The 21,606-nt window shown below is 35.1% G+C and overlaps 1 protein-coding gene across 17 annotated transcripts in view; it reads right to left on the reverse strand.

The window, feature by feature from the left end:
- ATF2 (activating transcription factor 2) overlaps nucleotides 1–21,606 on the reverse strand; it is a 51,399-nt gene that overhangs the window by 4,210 nt on the left and 25,583 nt on the right. For all 17 annotated transcript variants that reach the window (XM_075093521.1, XM_075093516.1, XM_075093520.1 and 14 more), the window contains 3 exons: nucleotides 13,283–13,432; nucleotides 10,999–11,205; nucleotides 5,096–5,201 (listed from right to left, as the gene is read on the reverse strand). In XM_075093521.1, coding sequence (XP_074949622.1) covers nucleotides 5,096–5,201; nucleotides 10,999–11,205; nucleotides 13,283–13,432 — 463 coding nt within the window. The remainder of the gene's footprint in view (nucleotides 1–5,095; nucleotides 5,202–10,998; nucleotides 11,206–13,282; nucleotides 13,433–21,606) is intronic.

A 21,606-nucleotide genomic window follows, 5' to 3' on the forward strand; every position in this document is an offset into this window, starting at 1 on the left:
CATCGACTGCTTCTGGAAAAGAACGGTAAGGTCAAAAAGGATGGGTAAAAGCAAGCAAAACTGCCGTATTTCTTTCTAAGAAATACTGCCTTCACAAAGAAGGTAGCAATTTCTCTTACCCCTCTACTGCAGGAGCACGGACATAATCCTTTGAAAGTATCATAATGTTCTTATCCATGAGGCCAACTATTTTACAAACACTGCATTCAGATCTTTCAGGCATTAAAGAGATAGAGACAGATGATATTGAGCTAGGTCTGCTGACAATTACCACATACCCTAAGGTTACATGGTAACTGTACACAGCAAGAGAAAGAAAATTAAAATACTTCTGAAAGACGTTTGTGATCCTTAGTAGGATTTGCCCATTCTAGAACGAGTGCCAACACAGTTAGCACTGTTCAACAGGATTTCATCCTTGCTATACCTCTATCAAGACCTACAAGATCTCATGTAAAAATAAGTAAGAAGGAACACACACAGACTTTCTTAAAAACAGAAACTCTAGTGCCGCTTCCTGAAAAATACTAAATTACTAATTACAAGAGTAGCATATTTTTCCCCCCCAGACAGAATAAAATGGCAGCAAGCGGGATGACATGTATCGAATACAGTCCCTGCTGTAACACCTGCTCCTCCTCTCCAGAGCTGTTGTTATTCTCCCATGAATCTCAATCTTCCTATTATGCTTCTTTTGCTGATCCTTTATTTCCTTGTTGGCCAAATCCTCCTTATCCTCAAGAAAAAGGGTTAGTTTTAAATACTACAAACCAGAGGTAGAGAGGAAGTGGAGTAGATGATTATCCTTCAGCCAGAGATGGATGGTCTTCCATTGTTTCGTATCCCTTAACATAAATGTTGTTAACTTAACTCAAAAGAAATGTGTGTAATAATATCACAGTGGTAAAGAACATGAGAAAGGCTTGATTTGCTGATTTTAATGGGCTTGGAAAGACCATATATGCAATGGAAGAAACAGTTATGAGAATACTTATGATGACCAATGTACAATAGAAGTTTTCATATCATTGAGCACATGAACAAACTGTGCCAAAGAGACAAAAGCACACGATTCAGGTGTTTTCAGATGCCAGGGGCTAAGAGGGAGGGAGCTTACAACAGACGGGTGATTATATATAAAATACAGACCTAACACTAGTTTATGGTAATAAATTTGACTGGAAGTGTAAATCCTTGCAATAACTATGAAATAATATTTAGAAATGAAATGCCACCTCATTTGGATAGATAGCTGTTTAGATTTCCTTCAAAATCCTTCCTTATGTAGTCCTAACTTTACAGGAATAGTGGCCAAAAACTGAATGCAGAATTCCATTTGAAGAACTGAAACCAAACAAGAAAATCTACTCAATGAATATAGAAGATACTTAAAGTCACCTTATTACAAAGGTGACTTGTTTTCTTAAGCCTGAAGACTGGGAATAAAGAACAAAGGCTTTAAGAACACAGGAAAGTAATACTTAAATTCCAACAGGCTTTTTTCTTAGTTGACTACAGAATTGCCAGGCACAGGACTCTGTGGTTTCAAGCGTGCAACTGATACATACCAGAATCATCATATAGCTAACAATGCAGAAAAAAGCCTAGGCATTCTAGCTTTTTAATGGACCCCCAGCTTTGCCTCAAACCAAGGAAAATGCATGGTCCAAATTAGAAATTAACCTACAGAAGTAATGTGTGCTGTAGAATGTTCAAAATTTACAGACCTACATCACAAGAACTTTCCTAAAGGCTACATAGTTCTAGACAGGCTGCGTCATGAGAAGGAGCAAGCCATTTTGGTAATGGAACACAATGTGGGCTAGACTGAGCTACAGAAAAGATTTTAAACACACCAAACAAAGCACAGAGGAGACTTTTGAAGATGTACTAAAAAGTACCCTTTTAGAGCCATCAAACATTGCTATTATTTGCTTCTTTGCATTACTTACCAATAGCTTTCAGTAAGGTAAGCAAACAAAGAGGGATTTCAGTCTTCAGAAGAAAAAAGCCCACCAAAACCAAAAAAGGAGTGAATGTGCAAGCACTGACATGTGATCTGGAACTCCTTTCGATCCCCTGACAATCATTAGAAAGGAATCCTCGTGGTAATTCTCACCAGGCCATCCATGGGCCATAGAGGGACTCAAGCCTAGAAATACCCATTTCCACTTAGCTGGCCTTTGTGAATATCCCCTGCAGTCACCGAAGTATTATCGCCTGTCCAGAACAGGCTGTAGGAATACAGTGGTTTGAGTGGTTCAATTATTCGAGGTCTGAAACTGGTTAGTCACTTTCTACCACTTCTTTTAACTAGAGAAAGAACACAAAAAATCCTATTTAATACCACCTACACTGCAGCCTCTATTTATCTTCCCTATATTGTTTTGTATAAATGTTCTTGACTATTGTGACGTCTTTTTGAAAAACATGAAGAATGCCTGAAACACCCTTTTCAATTTTTTCTTTTAGCAACTCTAATTTGCACAACACATTTTGTTCTCAGAAGTTTTCACCTTTTTCCTGCTCCAAGTCCAGAAAAACCTTGAGAAAATATAGGAGTATTGCAGAATACTTTTAAAAATAATCTGGTATAGAAGAGTTAAAATGAAAAATAAATGAATAGCATTTAGATTTCTCCTATACATGGCAATCCCCCCACCCAATGTTTAAAGATGCATTCAGAACCAATAGCATCCTTCTCTGGGAAATAAAGAAGTTTAAACTGGCTGAAATGTCAAACACTGCAACAGAAATTCATCCATATTGCCCACTTCTGAAGCAGGCACAAGACTTTTTAAATCAGGAAAATATGATCCCAAGAAAAATCTTACAAGAAGAAAGGGGCATGTGCACTGTCATCCTTTTCACTTGGCCTGAGACAAAAACGTGCCTGGAAAATCCAAAAGAGCTTCAAAGATATGTAAAAGTAAGGGCCAAAAATACCCTGAAAAGCAGTAGATTATTTGTGCCTATTTAAGCGCATCATAGATGATACCCCATTAAGTAGCGGACTTAGCTGTTAAAACATGATCTGCATGGTATAAAATAGCACTGGCTCAGCAGTGCACAATATTCAGCACTGCAGGAGTTCCGTAATCTGGTGTCTTCAATTTCTTCCACAGAGACAGACTGTTACCCCACTCAATATGTTTTTGAAGCAATTCAACTTAGATTACTTGATGACCATATTATGTTTATTTAAAAATACTTTCTATGAACACCATTTTCATTAATGTATTAACTGAAACCATTTTTTCCTCTCATAAATTGTACTGCGGGTAAGTAACTTAGCCAACACGCTGTCCTAACAATATTCACACCGAGATAATGTGACAAAATCCTTTCAGAGGGATGGCATGACAGCTATCATTCATGTTCAACTTGGACTTTCAACTTTTCAAGAAACTAGGTGAGCTATGCTTCCAAATCTCCTTGTGTACTATTATTTTTTTTTTAAATGTAGGCTTTTCCCACTGACTAGTATTTTAGTTCTTATTCATTTTGCGTTCTTTACTAAATTAGGAACATTAAAGTCCTTCTGTGAGGGCAGAAAATAGCCATTACTAAACAGGCCATTCGTCAATTCTTCAACAAAGAAATCCTTAGCATGAAATTAGTTTGCCAGTTTAAGTCTTGTGTTTAAATATTTTTCATGCCAATTCAGGAACACGCATCCTGAAAACATCAAAATTCAAGAAACAGTTTGTTTTTTTTTTTTTTTTTTTTTCCAAAACCTTGCATGCATAATGTTATCCCCTAGTAGCTTCCATATGAAATTATGTTGTTCTGTCAGATGGGAGCCATAATGGCCTCATCCCTGCAGCAATCATTGTTAATATAAATCCCAAACATATTTCTATACTGTTCCAATTTACTCCAAGATGCTATCTTCCGTCTTGTCAAAATGACTGGAGATCAAAGGACCAAGATTTATAAGCTCAAAACTGACAAAATCAGTATTCTAAATATATATGGCAATAGAGAGTTGCTAAATCTCCTGAATCTTTTAAATTAAAAAATATTGCCCATTCTGATGAAATTGCTTACAATGACTACAAGTAAAGATGGTGGCCATTAAGTTTTATCGCAAGCACCTGAGGATCTGTTTGCATGCAATACAAAATGTTCCTTTATTCTCCTGAATTACTGACACTGGCAAATTAAAATGAAGTGGCTACATATGGCAGAAACAATCTTCACATTTACAAATATCCTGAAATATCACTAAATCATAAAAACGAAAGCTGTGGGTTATATATTATGAATGTTGCCTAATGCATTCCCAGCTCAGTTATTTGTAACAAATTTGTGTACAATGGACAAAATTGGCCATTTATTCTACAGCAGCAGCAGCTGGTTCTGGCACTGTGTATCATATCCAAAAATGAAGTTACAAGTCAGGAAAGCATAATTAACCTTTAAAATGCTGGAAGGATGCAAATCAAATGAGCACCTTTAGGTAAAAATATGTATTAGGAAAAAAACGCTACTGAAACTCTCAGTATTCCCCTCAGTATTAGAACTACTTTTTAAAACAGTGTGTTTATAGAAAAGTAGTTGCTTAATGTGGAAATCAAAACAATCTAGAAGACATTGTACAGTAGGAGCCATGAACCTGCATCTGATTATTTTAACGGCTTGACTGATCCTGGATGTTATGGTAAATGAGGACAGCTGTTATATTACCTCTACTGAAATCTCATTACAATGAAGTAAAAAAACCCAGAAGGACCTTTCACTGTACCAGGCTAAGATAAAGTATAAAAAATGGTTTATCATGTGCTCCTAATACTTTAATTATATTTTCAAAAGCAGGTGTAGTAACCGATAGTCTTTAAATGCTAATTATCATATGTATTTATTAAACCAACATAAAACCTTCAATGTTATGCAACACTTCAACTGAATGGGCTTAAAAATATACGTCTAAATATCACATATTCATCCCTGTCTTCTAATAACCTTTGAGGTTTTTTTTTTATCTTTAATGTAATTTTAGAACTGCACTTCTCAATTTTAATGTTCATTCAGTTCACTTTGGCAGTATTTCATTGATGCAGCCTAAGGCTATAGGTAATGGAACATTACTCACTATGATAGCCAGATTTCTTCTGCATGGCGGTTACAGGGCAATCTTTATGAGCCAGAAGAAGCTGTTTCAGCTGTGCCACTTCATTTCTCAGCAGGGTGACTTCATTCTGAAGGAGAAGAAGTTATGTACTTTACCAGGTTCAAACTACACACATTTTGAAGGTAAGTATTAAGTTTTATAGGATTTTCAGCTGTTCATTTAGGGATAGATAAAATACAAGAAGTTTCCATTTGGTATATACCGCAAAAATATGTACATTTCTTTTATCTCAGAATACTTAAATATTAGCTGAAACTTGGCTAACTTTATTTTATTATTTTATTAAACTAGGAAATGCTTTTTTTGAAAATACAACATATGTTCTCCAGTTTGCAGATGCAGAGTTCACATGCAGTCTCATTCCCATGATCCAGCTACTGTAAGACTCCTCTTCAAGGTTTTGTGATGAATTCTAATCAGAGTAAACCTACATTTAACTACCCACATTTTAACAGCCAACATTAAAAAAAAATAAAAATCAGCCAATGCAGAATGATTTTTGGTGACTACATTTGTACTTGTACTTTGAAATTTTCATGTAATGGAAAATAATTTAGTAAATGTCTGTTGATTTCCATATTAATTTCCTCTTTGGCAACCATACATAAACGTGGAATAATTGATAATGATGACAAAATCCTGAAATGTCAGTTTATGTCACTAAAGCGAGTGTAATCTAGGAGACAGCACTTGCAGAATCTAGTAACTGGTTCATTTCCAGGCTGTGCCTTTTCCACTATTGGGTGACCTTGAGCAAGGTTATTTTACTTCTCTGTGCTTCAATTTCCCCATTTGTAAAATGGAGGTCAGTGATCATTACCTCCCCTGTAAAGCAGTTTGATATCTACTGATAAGAAGCACTACATAAGTGCATTATATGTGACAATCCAAATTAAGAATGGTATGGCATTTTGATAGATCCATTTTCACTTCAAATAGTAGAAAAATGTTTATGTTAACTACAGAATCAAGTTATGTGTAATGCTTTGTGATACCCATATCTTGCCACAATATATGCTTTTCATGGGTTAATTTCTTTTAAATATAAAACCTTTCCATTGATACTTGAAGGTACTTAAACTATAAGAACTGTGGCACGTTAGCTAACGTACCACACACATGACATAATTGTTTGGTACATGCACATGTTTACGCATTTGAGAGCCAGTTAAAGAAAAAACAAAAAGAGGAAAATTGGATTGCAAATAAAATTATGCGGGGAAAAAAACCCACAAGAAAGTCAATCTAGTTACTTGCAAGCTAGAAATATGGCAATGCAGTCAGAGATTAATTATAACTAAAAGGATTCCAAAATAAGGAGAACAATTTTTAAGAACAGAATTTATTACGTTTAATTACACTAAGTAACATGGTTTATAAATACTGTAACTAAAATACCAGATTTTTAAAAGAAAAGCTCCTCTGTGTCCTCTGTCTCCATTTAAGAGGCAAAAAATTCCAAGCCTTTATATTTGCAAAATCCTCTTAAACTATTAAGGACTACTTTTATATTCAGTCATTTTATTGTGACAAATATCCCTTTTAGAAACTTTTTATTTAAAACAAAAACAAGAGCTGAAATAAAGCCAAAATCTGACTTCATGGACATTTCTAATGAAAGAAAAATGTGATTGCAAACAAAAAAAAAAAGGTTGTAATGAAAAAAACCTAACCAAAACCCCCACAAAATCTATACCATCTGGCATTACATGTCCTGAAATCTTGGGCTGTTAAGAAATAACACTACTTCTGCCTCCAGCTCTCAGTCTCCTCTTCGTTCACCATGTTATTTACTGAGGAACCACAAATCTGGATGCCCAGCAGGCAGCCGTGCAGAATTGACATAGTTGGTGGGGGGAGGGTGGGCAGGGAAAGGAAGTGCTGGGTAGTTTTGAAGCACTTCTTGATAATCTACTGAAGCAGCAGTGTCCAAGAACATGAAACATACTTCTGTTAGTTTAAAGGAACATTGGCAAAGTAAGTGATCAAACAGGTAAAAGGTTTTCAGAAATTTTCTACCTTCATCTCCCACATTTTCAGGAAGAATTTTATACAGAAACAACACATTTAAGTACGAAGTCACTATTTATCAGTGTAAAACTAATGTTTATGAAAAGTTTTTGAAAAGGCAGTTTATAGATTAATGTCAATTGTATTATCAATATTAAGAATTTTGCTAACAGAAAAACTAAATATAGTCTTACATTAAAGTAGATTTGAAAAAATAGAACAGCATTCCTATACTAAAAAAGTTGAGGTATTCTCACTGAATACAAAGCTAGCATTATTAATAACACGAACACTGTTTGCCAACAGCACTACATGCAATGCACAAATCATTCCTGAAGTAGAATAAGGTACGTCTGCTAGACACATGGTATGTGGAAAGTCACAGAAAGGCAATCCATGGTTGCCATTTACATATTACCAGTAAGAACCACTTCTGACTGGTAATAAAGGGAGGTGGCTAGAACCACCTCCTATACACGTAGTTTTATTATCATGTACGTGACAACAGCAAGTCTTTCCATCTCATTCAAAATACGTTAGCATGTGGTGGTCCTTATGGAAAACAGGATAACAAGAAAAAACACATGGAATAAACAGTTCAACCATTGGCATGAAGAAAGATTATTCTGAGTTTTTGTACTGGAAAGGTCCTCCTCATTAATAAGATATCAAGTCAAGTGTAAGCATCAACATTTCTTTATATAAGTGTGAAATATACCTCACATGCTCTCTACAAGAATTTTCATGTTCCCACGTTTCAAAACGTGCTAACAGTAGCAAGCAGGTTTCTGGAGGAAAGCCTATCTATTTTTACCTGCACTCTGTTTTTCAAGATACTTTGCCTTCTGTATTCTTACAAAGGTATACCACGCAGTGTACAGTATGTTCTTCTGTATCTGCCTACTTCTCCCTAGATCCAAAATACATATGTAATAGTGGGACCAGATTAATCCTTACTCAGCAAGGTGTGGGACAGTATTTGTGAGATTCTGTTTACCAAAACTATCATCAGAGACAGCTAGATGTACTTATGGGGATAGGATTGTCTGTAGCTGAGTTAAACACTGCTCTTCCTGTTGCTTTTTGGATAACTTCAACAAGATACAGCTGTATGTATAAGGACCTTTACTTACACACTTTTATTGCATAATTTAGCCTTCCTAAAGCAGCTTCTGCAGCATTAGCACAAACTGCCACTGATTGCTGATCCTTTAAAACCTACATTGACCTCATGAGGAAGACTGGCCATTCTTCTACTAATACTTTGCCTTCTAAGATTATTAAAGCAACAGGGACCAAATAGATACCATCTAATGAACTTTGGCAGTTCATTATAATGATTATAATATATCATAATCTGATCCTGCAATACGACTGAGTGACCACTGGGGACACACTGTCAATACTTCCTTAACACGTTATATAGCATACCATACCCTGAAGTATTGTTCAAGGCACAGAGGCAACACAATGTGGTATATAACATTAAGATCAACAAGCAAGTCAACATATTAGTAGAAAACACAGTCCACAAAAATCAAACAGTAAATAAACTTTAAAAGGTTGGAAGCATGAAAAAACCTTACACAGCAGAGCCAGTAATAAAGACAGGCAACCTACCCCAAATATGTTACTGGCACGATGTAATAGGTGAAAATTTTCCCTTAAGCAAAAATTTGAAGAATAATGCTTAAAAAAGGAAATTAAATTCAAACATTTAAAAGAATAAAGTAGGCAGAAGTTAATCTACAGAAAGCTGAAAACTACAGAACAAAATATAGGTCAACCAAGTAAACCTCTTCAAAACCTGTATGTACTGTTAGACAGTTCCAGTCTTAAAAGCCTTGACATTGACAGTAGAAGCTTTGACATAGACATTACAAGAAAGCTACTAACTACGTTGAAAGAAGACAGAATTGTTATGTGAAGCAATGCAATGTAGTAGTTTTGGTATTAACCTACTTCTGGAAATTTTTGGAAATGGGACACATCTTGGTAAATTCAGCTGAGCATTTAGATATTAAGCAAAATATGAACTATTAAACCCTAACACTCAGTCTATAAAACTGTACTAAGGCAAAACTCCAAATTTATTAAATTTACTATTAAATATAAACTAAGTAATCATGGGTCATTACTGCCCACTATGCTGATCAGCTCTGTTAGCCTGTCAAGTGAAGAATTATTATGGAAATATAGGATTGATTAATGTTTTCACATAAAGTACAGTTTAATTATTTCTCTGACACTCAATTTTCTTTACAAGTCATTCTGTTCTTCACAGTTAACGGTTTTGCTTTTGGCAGACCATACAAAAATTCTTTTTCTTGTATTCACTGTTACTGAGTTAACTCTTAGGAATCTGGAAATCTTTTGGTTTGGTTATAAAAAATGCTAGAAGTTAAAGGCAATTCACATAATACCAAAAATTACTTTCACTAAGAAAAGTGAAACATAGCCAATTTTTTGTTCTTTTTCTCCCTGTAGATCTACTGTCACTTGTTTCTTAGATTATTTAAGCTATAGTGCTACAAACCATTTTGTAATTAATGGATTTACAGTGATGACTGTGACTGCATTAAAGGAACATGTCTAAAGGCTGTGAACAGGTATGAGAAGACTATATATTTGCAATAAAATTATCTAATGCTGGTGCACAGTGTCATGAGTCCTGGAACACAGGAAATAATTCACGTTGTCTGCTTAGGTAGGAATTTCTTACATTTTACAGTCTGGGATGCTGAGTATTTTTAGAGACATGAACATGAATATGACTGACACACTGTAATTTTGACTGATAAAAAGTAATCTCAACATGCCCTACTTTCCTGTTGGTTAAGGTGGGACATTTTCTTTACCGAACAGCATGAAAGAGGAGTTTTAGTAGGAAGGAAGAGATCTGTGAATTTGACTCAGTGAATAGCTCTGATGAAAGAACAAGAAATAAAACTTCTAAAATATCAAAATACTTTCCACTGCATTTTCTAAATGAAGCATTCGTTTAGGAAATTACTAAATTACTTTTTTTTTCCCCATGTAATTCTCAAAATAAAGCTTTTAGACTTTTAATTTTGAAACAATACTTTGTACCAATTCTCATGTGCTGCTGGAAAACATGAAGAAAGTATGCTTCCACATTTAATAGTTTAAACAAAAGGGTCATAGATTGTTTTACAGGGGAAAAGTGTGTCCACATGACAACCTTCCAACTGATGACCTCAGATGAGGTGGAAAAATGACTGGCAATACACTGGACTACCCTCTGACAGTATACTTCCCTCACTATAGGATTTATGCACACTGGGAGGGCAGTGTGGTCAAATTTGCACTGCCACTGCCTGTGCTGTACCTGTTCTGTGGACAAAAGAGGCCTTCAGTTTCCAGTGATGTCAATCTGGCACCTTTCACGAGCACTACATTCACTTTAAAGGAAAAAAAGTGAAGTTAAAAAGAACCAAAGGAAATCAAGCCAAATCTCATTTAAATAACTCAGGCTGTGATACAAATTATTAAGAGCAAGATGTTTTTAAGGTAAAGATATTACTTTGCTAGTAAGCCTTTAATCCAACATATCTAGTCATCCTTGTTTAGTATCACAGTCTGAAAGTTATTTAAAATGGACAAAGGACATTTTACCTAAACCCTAAAGTTTACACATCTTGAAATCTGAGTATTCTTTTATATCCTTATTTTACTGGTATATGCAATTAATGTAGAATTTTCAATTCTGACCTGAGCCACCAGTTACAAAACCATTTCTATTTCAGATTTCATACAAAGTTTAAGTTCCATTGATCCAGGATCACTAAGAATTGAAAAACTTAAAACATTTTTATTTGAAATAAAAAGTATACCTGTAACTGGCCATTTAGCGAGCTCAGGTCCTCGGCTTTTTTCTCCAATGACTGCACCCAGACTTTCCGTTTCTGTCGGCATCTGGAAGCAGCAGCCCGGTTTCGCTCCAGGAACTTTCTTCTTTTCTCATCAGGGTCTTCATTGGCAGCTCTTCTTCGCCGACCACCTGTATTTGGTGTTTGTGGCGTGGGCTGAGCTGGTGATGCCTGAAAACAGTAAAAAGTATTAAAGTTATCAGTATAATACTATTAATGACTTAAGCTACAGCACTAGTATAATTACAGGTCACAGCTTGAGAAAAGCATTCACAACATTTCTAAATACATTCAGATCATACACATTTCTTTTGTGGAAGGCTGTCATTTAACTCTACAGCCACATTTTAAAATATTTTACTGTATTTACACTCCTTTCCATTAACATGTTATATTAATGTGTAACATTTTAATCATGGCTCTAGCTTTGATTTAAAATTGCACTAAAAGAGGCCGCACACTTCAAAGAGTTAAATTTATATGACATTTATATTTGACAACTGAATAAAGCCTGGAAGCAATACTTCTTTAGATGGACTTCCGGACATTCTTTTACTGATTCTGATGACCCAAGTACTTAAAAAAAGGCAAACTTAAAAAACCTCTTTCACCCAAAACAGCTTTTAAAAGTTACATTTAGCAGGAAATAAATACTCTACTTTTGACCCTTCCCACAAACCTAGTCACAACTAAAACACTGCACAATTGTTTATGCCCAATATATAGAAGCTGTTTGACAAATGCTGCCCATGCTGATACTCACTGATTCCTGGATCTCCAGACAGCAATTTCCTACTTGTTGATGCGTTCCCCACCACTGCATACCAATTTCCTTTATATCCACTCACATATTATGACAGGATCAAAATATTTCAGTATTTTAAATTATACATTAGACTCCTTTCATAGCTATACACAGACCCCAGGCAAAGATCTAACGAATTCTGATAACAATATAATGGATCTTAAAATCCTTTCAAGTGATAGGATAGACAGAATATAACTGTTTCCGTGACACAGTCACCGGTGCACCTGCACATTCAGTCTAGCACAGGAAGAAAGTTTTATTTTTAAATTAAAACCTGCAAACACTTATCAGCTGGCATATTGATTTGGCATAAATTCTAAATAAGTAATAATCAGAAAAACCTGGGAAGTTAAATCAGCCTTTTAGGAATGAAGCACTTGCAAGTTTGTTTGTTTGGGTTTTTTTTAATTCCTAATTTTAAAGTAACCACAAAATAACCAAAGAGCAAGCTTTTAATCTTGAAAATTCTGCTATGTGGTATAACGAAAATATTATTTTAAAAAACTTAAGGTAGTATAGGAGAACAGCAGCCTTAAGAAGGAGATCATTTTACAATGGGTAACTTTTTTCATCTTTTTGCTCCTAACATATTTGTTTATTTGATTTTGCTCGCCACTCTAAGAATCTGAGGCCTTTCACTGGAGATGCAGATCCTTCCAGTTCTGGGTCAAGTATGTAGATTTTATAAAATTGGTATTACGCTATGAATTCTGAAAATACTCTTAGAGATTTTTAAGACCATTTTGAAAACACATTCCAACAAGTTTTTTTTCAAGTACAACAGCAGCAATCTTCCAGGATGCACCCATGGAGGTATCTCTTTCCTCCAGCAGCACTCACACTTCCAGTTTGACTGAAGAGTTCTTGTCCTTTATTCCCCTGTTCTCATCTATCATCCCAAAGGGCCAGCACACCATTCCTAAACTCAAAGTCCCCCTTTCAGTACCCAGGATTACACAGTACACTTAACCACACAGCTGGGACTTTTCTTGTGGCAGCCCAGTAAAGACCCTTCCAGCAAATTAACATAAATAGATACTCGATGCAGTTAAAAATTCTTAAGTATTTGTGATGTAAAGTATTAAACATGCAATATAAATAAAAAATAAAAGCACTTTTTTTTTTACAATTGTATATTAAACATTTTCAGTTACCACAGAATTTTCTGTTAACGCACTCCAGCAATCAGGAGGACTTAGTTCTAAATTTGAGCAGGTAGATAATATCTTTTTTTTGTATAATATCATCTTGCATAATACATTTTAGAAGCATTTAAGAACATGTAAGAACTACAAACATTTTACTTCTACAGAACTATTTACTGCAAGAGGAGTCTGTAGCTTAAGTGAACCTCTATTTTACAAATCAAGAGTAAAGAAAAAACATTTTTTCTGCATAACAATGAAGGGGGCAGGAAGTACATGACCACTGTTATCATACCGGTGTTTCAGTTGTTGAAGTTGCAGGTTGTTGTAGTGATTGTGGTCGTGGTTCCTCTGACTGAGTCCTAACCAACCCACTTGGATGTCCCTTGGCAGTATCTCCATTTGTTACCTGAGGGTGCTGCTGGGTCAAGGCTGCTTTCAACCTCTGCAAGCAGAGAAAAAAAAAAAAAAAAAAAAAAAAGAGGGAAAAAAAGGGAAATATTCTATCATGCTAACTTGAGGAGTTATTAATGATTTATATTAGTAGTTACTTCCATTTTGGAAACAGGAGCTCCAAGTCTAAAATAGCTGTTTCTTCTTATAGGCTTTCAACAGTGATCTAGGCATATAGCTACTAACAGGTGACAATTTCTTGCAAGCATGACAGTAGCAATGAGGCTTTACATAGGATCTCCGAAAGAGAAGGATGGTAAGCTGTATGGAGAAGTAAGCAGAAAGCCTCCTTTGTGATGAACTGTGTCCACAAAGAGATGACTGGAAGGCTACGATCAAACTGTTGCTGAGGCTGGTACTACACAAGCCATAGATCAGAAAGAAAACAATCACACGTGAGGGAAAACAGGTAAAAGACAGAACACAAACTGACTTCAATTTTCAAAATTCCGGTGTTCTCTATCCATTTTTAGATAGTTTGTTATGAATCCACTTTTTCATGGTCTTTACAAATACTCACCTCTACAATCCTTCCTATGAGTAATTATTATATTAAAGCCAAGGTCTTTGCTGAAACATCTCAGTAATGCACAAAACAAAAACAAGCTTCAGGTTGTATATAAAGATTAGCTTTTATTTATATAGAAATAAGCAAGGTAACTGCGCATGCTATTTTACATTAAAAATTGCTAAAATGTTTAAAGTTCTTCTTTTGTTGCCCACAGCCACTACAAAGAACAGTAACTTCAAATTTCAACTGTATATAATACACTCAAGAGTTACCGACAACTTGATAGAGGATTTTAAAGCATTTTATTGACTACCTTTTGAAAATTATTTTACTCAACTTTTGGTGGAATCTATTAAAACTATAACAGATAATATATTCTATTTACAACAAATTAGTAATCTTAAGTGATAAAAGGTCATATTAACTTTCAGTAGATACAAACACTTATACTTCCAGATTCTTTCTTAAAATTTCATTAATACTGTGTAATTTATAATGTGTTTCTTAAGAATTTACCGTACTAGACAACTGGTATTAAAGAATGGTTTTCTACTGAGCACTGGATTTTTAAATAATCTAATACAATTTTAAAAAAAGGTTAATAACATGACAGTTTTTGAAAACTCTGATAACTGGTATCGTTTTTTGGAATTTGAGCAAATTTGGAATATTGCCTAAGTACTAATATTGATAGAATGTCTTAAAATGCTGGAGCTAGGCTGCATTTGGCCAGCAGAAAATAAGCAGAAGACTTTGCACCTGTGCATGTAGATATTCTCTATAAACTGCAGTATTCAATGTCTCTCAATAATTAAGTCACTGGCATACAGGGATAGCTCTCTCCCACCTCGCATGATGACAGGCTTTCCTCGATCCTATTTTACAGTCAGGACAACAAGTTGCAGATTACCTCTGTCAGAACTGCAAAAAATCTTCAGTTCTGCAATATGGCAAGTTACATCAACTATGAAATTCGTATAGTTGGCTGTAGCATCTAACCACCACCAGTAGATATCCCATCTGAGGACTACAAACAGAACTGAGAAACTCCAACATTCCTCTGCTGGCTTGCTCTTATGGCATATTTAGCCAGTGACTTCTCAGTAAGTATCTTCCCTAGTGACTGCTCTAGACTACATGTAACAGCACGTTACCCCGAATAGGGACTGTTAAAAGTGTACATAAAAATTCAGTGTTAATGAAGTTCTGTTCCCCACCTCGTTTTTGTATCAACTTTAAGTTCCCTGGAATGAAGAAGGTACTTTCAGAAAAGTACACAAGACAAATTTACAGTACTTTCCCCAGCGCTCAGCTTTAACAACAAGAATTTAGGATAGCTGCAAGCATTAGGGCAGGATGACAAAAATTTTTAAGATAACATGCCTATAATTCTTAGTATATGTACTATAGTACTCTGAAAATCCTAAGCCTTTCAGTAGTTAAGTCTTTCTTTACAGCATTAGAACAAACTCCAGAATCAACTTGTAGCCTCCTAATTCACCTTGGAAAAATGAGCTAACAAAAAATTTCAATCCCTGTCTCCAACTAAACAAGTGCAGAAAGACCTATGTGTTTTCTAATTGTCTAACTGAAATTCCTAAACCCAAACTCTATGATCTAATTACAGCAATTGAAAGGTTGATAAGACGATTTCCACACTGTCCCCCCTTTAAAATGTCACTAATCCGGGTCATTAAATGGCAAAATTTTCTAAGCTACCACCAGGACTACGAGGGAGACACATCACTTCCAAATCACTTTTTAAAAAATATTTTTTAAAGAAAGTAGCAAGTATTTAATGTTAATATGACAATTTTATCCAATATCCTTTCCATAAGTTATTAATACCTGATTTTTCACAATGTGTTTTCACTTACTATCTGAATTACTTTAGAAGTATTTCTTGTATCATAACTTGCTGGTCAGCAGGATGTGACAAACTTTCAGGAGTCAAAATCAAGACAGTAATGACAGGACAAATTAGCTGTAACAAATTAGTTCCAATATGTCTGTTTTAACTTCCACTGAAGTTTTAAAAGGTATGCGCTCTTTTATTTCAAGCCATCATACTAGGAGGTTTTTAAAAGTTACTGTCTCAAAAATGAATCAACCAAGACATACCAACTTACCATCTGTATACTCTTCTTCCACTCCAATGAAAACTAAAAATTATTACATTTCATCCAACTCAAGTGTCTGAATGTGTAAATTCAGTGATAACAAGCTAACTTCTAATTTTCATGGCAGTGCAGCATAAACATTTTTACAATTAGTATCTGTATGGTCAGAGTGTCTGATCTACTCTGCTCATGACTGCATGAGCAGATCTTGATGTAAGCATCCTCCACAAAAATACCCCCAAAAGAGCAGAGTCTATGAACTCCTAGAAATGCTTTGTGGTGTTTCTTTAGAGTCAGTTACTTAAAGGAAAAGTTTCACTAGCATATCCTTAGTGAAAGAGAACCCAAGTTCAGAAGATTTGGGAGACGAAACAAAACTAATTAGGGTTGGCTTAGGTTTGGTTTGTTTTTTTTAACGTGCACGTAAGGCAAGCAACTGTTGTTATTGTCTAGCTCCATTCTTTCCACTTCTGCATTTCAGTGTTAAAGCAATATTTGCAAAGTTAACCTAAAAAGAAAGGAAGTTCATGCTATTAAATTTGTATATTTTGCATTTAATTTGAAAATGGCAGTAGAAAGTGAAGGAAGTAGTACGATCTTACCTATATTATGAAAAAACTATCATCAGGCACAATGGATGTGCAAACAGTTGAAGTAGGACTTAACTTTATGGTAATGCTAACATTTAAACGTTATCATTTCGTAAATGTATAAGTGAATAAACTCCTTTTGAAAATTACATTGTTAAATGTAAGGTACTATGGAACAGAAATATAAAATAATTGGGTTTAGTTTTATATTACAGATTTTAAAAATCAAAATTCAAGTAATTATTATTAAAATTTTCCACAAATGCAGAAATATTGTGAAAAGCTGAGGAATACATAGAGATTTTCACAAGGAGATATCCAGCTCAGGTACTTAGAAGGTTTCATTGTTTAGACAGTAATGCTGGAGTAAAATACTATATGGATGTTGTGCTTTCTGTGACTAGTAAGATAGTTACCCCAAATACGATGAGAATCTCAGTTTTAAAAATCAAGTATATTGAATCAAATATTAGAAATAATGTATTTAAGCATTATTATGTTGGGAAACCTGATGACAACCAACTTTTTTTGACATTATTTGGTTATTAGAGGCAAACTAAAAGTGGTATTTTCAAATAACTTAATAGCTTTTAAAGTCTTTATTAGCAAGGTTCTACTGTTCATGTATATCCTTGAAAACAAATCCTCACCACATCTGTCAAAATTTGGTAGGACTAGATCACTCCATCAAGAGCTCACAGAAACAAGATAATATTCTCCAGAAACAATTTGTGAAAAACTCAGATCCATATCTGCCACAAAAGCTCATCAGAGTAATAACCCTCCTTCTCCTGGGTGTTATCCTACCATCTGCTGCTCTATTACTTATCTTTATTTTGCAACTAATTAACAGCATAATCTTCTAAATTCAGCAAGTTAATTATCATTATTGTGGTCTTTGCAGCATCATCAGTCCTTATGAAGTCTTGTCTCTCCACCCCCAGAGAACATCAGAAAATGAAGTAGGTTGTGAGAGGGTCTGTTTCTTTAGAGTAGGCTCATTAGGTGTTTGCTGATTAGCTCGGCATGCAGAGAGACAGGTCAGAAGAATTCTGCTGAACACAAGGTCCCATGCCGTGCTCCAGCAAGTTAATGTCGGTTTCTGAACATTTGCCAAGCTGCCCTGTGTCACTTCTCAGTAGAAACCTGCTGCAGAATGCCTACTGGTTGCCCACTGTGTAGAAGGTATTTTTCAGATTGTGACAAAAGCTTTTATATGGGTAGGAGGAGACGGACGGAAGCATTCAGTATTAAAGCAATTTTTAAGTTCTTTGGAAACTTCTGCAATCCAGAAGTGTCTGAACATTAAGTTTGCATCCACATGCTGTACACTCAAAAAAGGACGTTTTACAACTAGAGTAGCTGATGGCTCACATTTCATATACAGAAAGCATACAATTACAGATCTTCTCACAAAGAGGTCAGAAGTAATTCTGTAATATTTACAATCATGCATCCTTATCTTAGTAAGGAAGTATTTTTGTTTTGTCTTTTTTAAACACAGCTATTGCATCTACTTCTGAGCCTCTCTAAAATACCACAAAACTGACTTATGCATTTGATTTCACTTAAGTATGTGGAAGTTAGTTTCTTTAGCATAACAACAAATATGGAGTCACGTCAGAAAAACTAATGATTTATATTATTAAGAGTGCCACAGAAATCTAAAACTCATTTTCACACCTATTGAATGTCATTCTCAGTACAAGATACAAGGGTATTTTCAAAAGAATAACAGTAAAAGACAGCTTGTGTCTGAATAAAATCTCTAGTCATATTTCACTTCAGTTCTAGAAGCAATAGGAGAAAAAGGATCCAAGAATGTTCAAAACTATAGTAACAGTGCCTTTCACAGGTGTGAGTGGGGCAGCTATATTCAGTACAATAATTTCAATACTGGACAATAAAATTAACGTGAACTGATTTCACATAATTATCCCATACCACTGAAACACATATAGCACTATAGCATAGTATATGTTTCAGTGCTGAAGTAGACACATATGGTTGTGTTTAACGTGCTCTTCCACTAAATTTCAACTGTTTCAGTTGAGAGCCTCTTGCAATAATGTCACCAGTCATAAGGATTTGGCTCACTGCATAGCCAATTTTTAAATTTTTGTCTCTCATGGCATTTATATTTTTTCTTTCTTTTTTTTATGACTTTTTTCCCCTCCCAGTCATTATTCCTTGGTTGGCATACATTTTTCTATCTGCTGTTTCACTCACTGAACCTGTTCTCAGATGTAACTGTCCCTCTGTGGAATTCATGTGATCATTTAGTGTCACGCAACTTTAATGGTAACCAGAGAAAGAGCATTTCAGCAAAGAAAGAACCAAGTTCTAGAAGTGACACCTCAGTAACTTGCTTCACATGAATAACCAAAACTGCCATGCTGGAGGAGTTTGACACTTCAGACTTAACACTTTATCAAATATAGAAATAAATACACAGTTCTGATTATTATGCATTAAGCTTGGACACTCTAATCTAAAAACGCTTTCAACTGTCTTAAGACAGCCCATTTATGAACTGAAAAAAAGTCTCCAGAAGCCATCCATAGTGAGAAAAAGAAAATACCCAGCAAGTTCCCTTGATGGGTATTTAAATAATCTAAAGACATTTAGAGGGTTTTCAGACTTCTAGGATAGCTGAAGAACAATTTTAATTGTGTTACAGGAAGGCATCCCATGCCCACTACCAAAGACATTTATGAAGAGAGCTACTAAGATGATCAGGGGACTGGAGCATCTCCCTTATAAGGAAAGGCTGAGAGACTTGGGTTTGTTCAGCCTGGAGAAGAGAAGATATGGGGGGATTTCATCAATGCCTATAAATATCTAAAGGGTGGGTGTCAGGATGATGGGACTAGGCTCTTTTCAATAGTGCCCAATGACAGGCCAAGGGGCAACAGGCACAAATTGGAACATAGGAAGTTCCACCTCAATATGAGAAGAAACTTCTTTATTGTGAGGGTGACAGAGCAGTGGCACAGGCTGCCCAGGGAGGGTGTGGAGTCTCCTTCCCTGAAGACATTCAAACCCGCCTGGACGTGTTCCTGTGCTCTACGTGTCCCTCCACAAGCAAGGGGGTTGGGACAAGATGATCTCCAGAGGTCCCTTCCAACCCTTACCATTCTGTGATTCTGTGATCTTCTGCCATTTATTTTAAGCTTTATCTTGTAGAAATCAAAATGAGTTTGTTCTACCGAAGTCCATTCATGATTTTATATAAAGAAATATATGATGCTCTATATACAATTTGGTCTATGCAACTCATAAGGAAACAACAGGTATTCATCAAAACAGAAGTGTGTTGTTTCCACATTAATAAAAATATAGATATTAAAGTTCCCCAAATCACAGAATCACAAATTCAACAGCATTAGGAAATAATGGCAGTACAATCTCTAATTTGATTTTTATCAAAATGGTTCTCATCTTCACTTAAAAAAAAAAGGAAGTCTACACAACAGTAGCATTTTGTAAACAGGTAAGAGAGAAATGAATGATTGAGATGAAGAACGAAATCAGAGCACAAAGTGCTTTCCTTATTACAAAATTTAAAAAAATGTTAGTTACTTGAAACATCATGCAAGACATGAACTGCAGAAATAGCCTCTGTCAAGAAATGCACAAATCACAAACAAAGGGAAGTGACTGGTTTCTGCCTTGTTTTGTGCCAAAACATAGAGAGTTGTGCTTTCTACACAGGGCAGATCATATCTGATAACAAGTCAGCCATTTGGGGGTATTGCATCTTAAAAGGGACAAAGTTACTGCAAACAGTTCTTCAAGAATTTTCCTCACTCTTGGAAGAAGGTAGAACTGTGTCAGTTAAGAGTACCTTGAAATAGTATTGTCACACACAGGATAGTAGAAAATGCAGAATACGATATTAGGGAAGTATGGCCTTTGAATAAAAGAAAGATTCAAACAATGATGGCCAATAGCATGTCTGACAAAATCCTTTGGAGATACAAAAAAACATGTTAACTTTCCAAATTTTGCATCCCATACATTAACAAACTTACTTTAATATCTGAACAATAGTTGCAAAGTTAGGAAACTATCCAAGAATGCCTTTTATATTTGCTACATTTTATAATGCAATATGAAAACATCGGTGAGACTGCAAGGTCTGTCTATAAAGAACAAGAAAAAAAATTGTCCAAATAATAAATAAAATAAAGCAACAGCCAAGAAAATTCCAAAGATCTATAAAAATCCTGACTCCTGGGCCTTGACTGTTGAAGAGGGAACATCACAGCTTTGTCTGTCATCCCGCTTTCTGTCCAAAAGACAGTAAGAATACTAGGCTGATAGACTTAATCCCAACAGGAAGCAGAAATGGGGCTGTGGTAGGTGAAAGGACACAGGACGTGTTCCCAGTGTTCTAACTTAAACATACCAATAAATCCACAAATTGCAGGATACACTTAAGAGATGAAACATATACTGTGATGAAACATACACTGTTCGCTTATTAAATTTAATTCGGTGAACTATTAATGTAATAAAAAGCAAACAAGTAGCTCTAAAACCAAATATTAAGTCTTCTGTTAACAGGAAAACAAGAGAAAAAATAAACCTGATTACTATAACTTTGCAGAATTTTGCATGTAGCAAGCAAAATTATTTTCAAGAGATACATGAAAAAGAATTTGACATCACAGAGACTTAAATTTTAAAAATTAAATGGAACTTTACAGTTAATAAGCCATCACGTATCTGCCAACAATGCATCACATGGCATAGTGAGTTAGTCTTCCTGTTAGAAGCTTTTTTACATAAACATGAAGTTTCTCATTGAATTGCTTTTACTTTAGGAGTGATAAGAGATTAAGGTTTTTTTTATTTTTGTGAATAGGCACTATATAAATGTAAATGAGCATAAGAAATAAACATGATTATGATATTCTTGAATTCTGCTCATGCTTTATAT

Source organism: Phalacrocorax aristotelis, chromosome 5 (assembly GCF_949628215.1).
Source record: "Phalacrocorax aristotelis chromosome 5, bGulAri2.1, whole genome shotgun sequence".
NCBI lineage: Eukaryota > Metazoa > Chordata > Aves > Suliformes > Phalacrocoracidae > Phalacrocorax > Phalacrocorax aristotelis.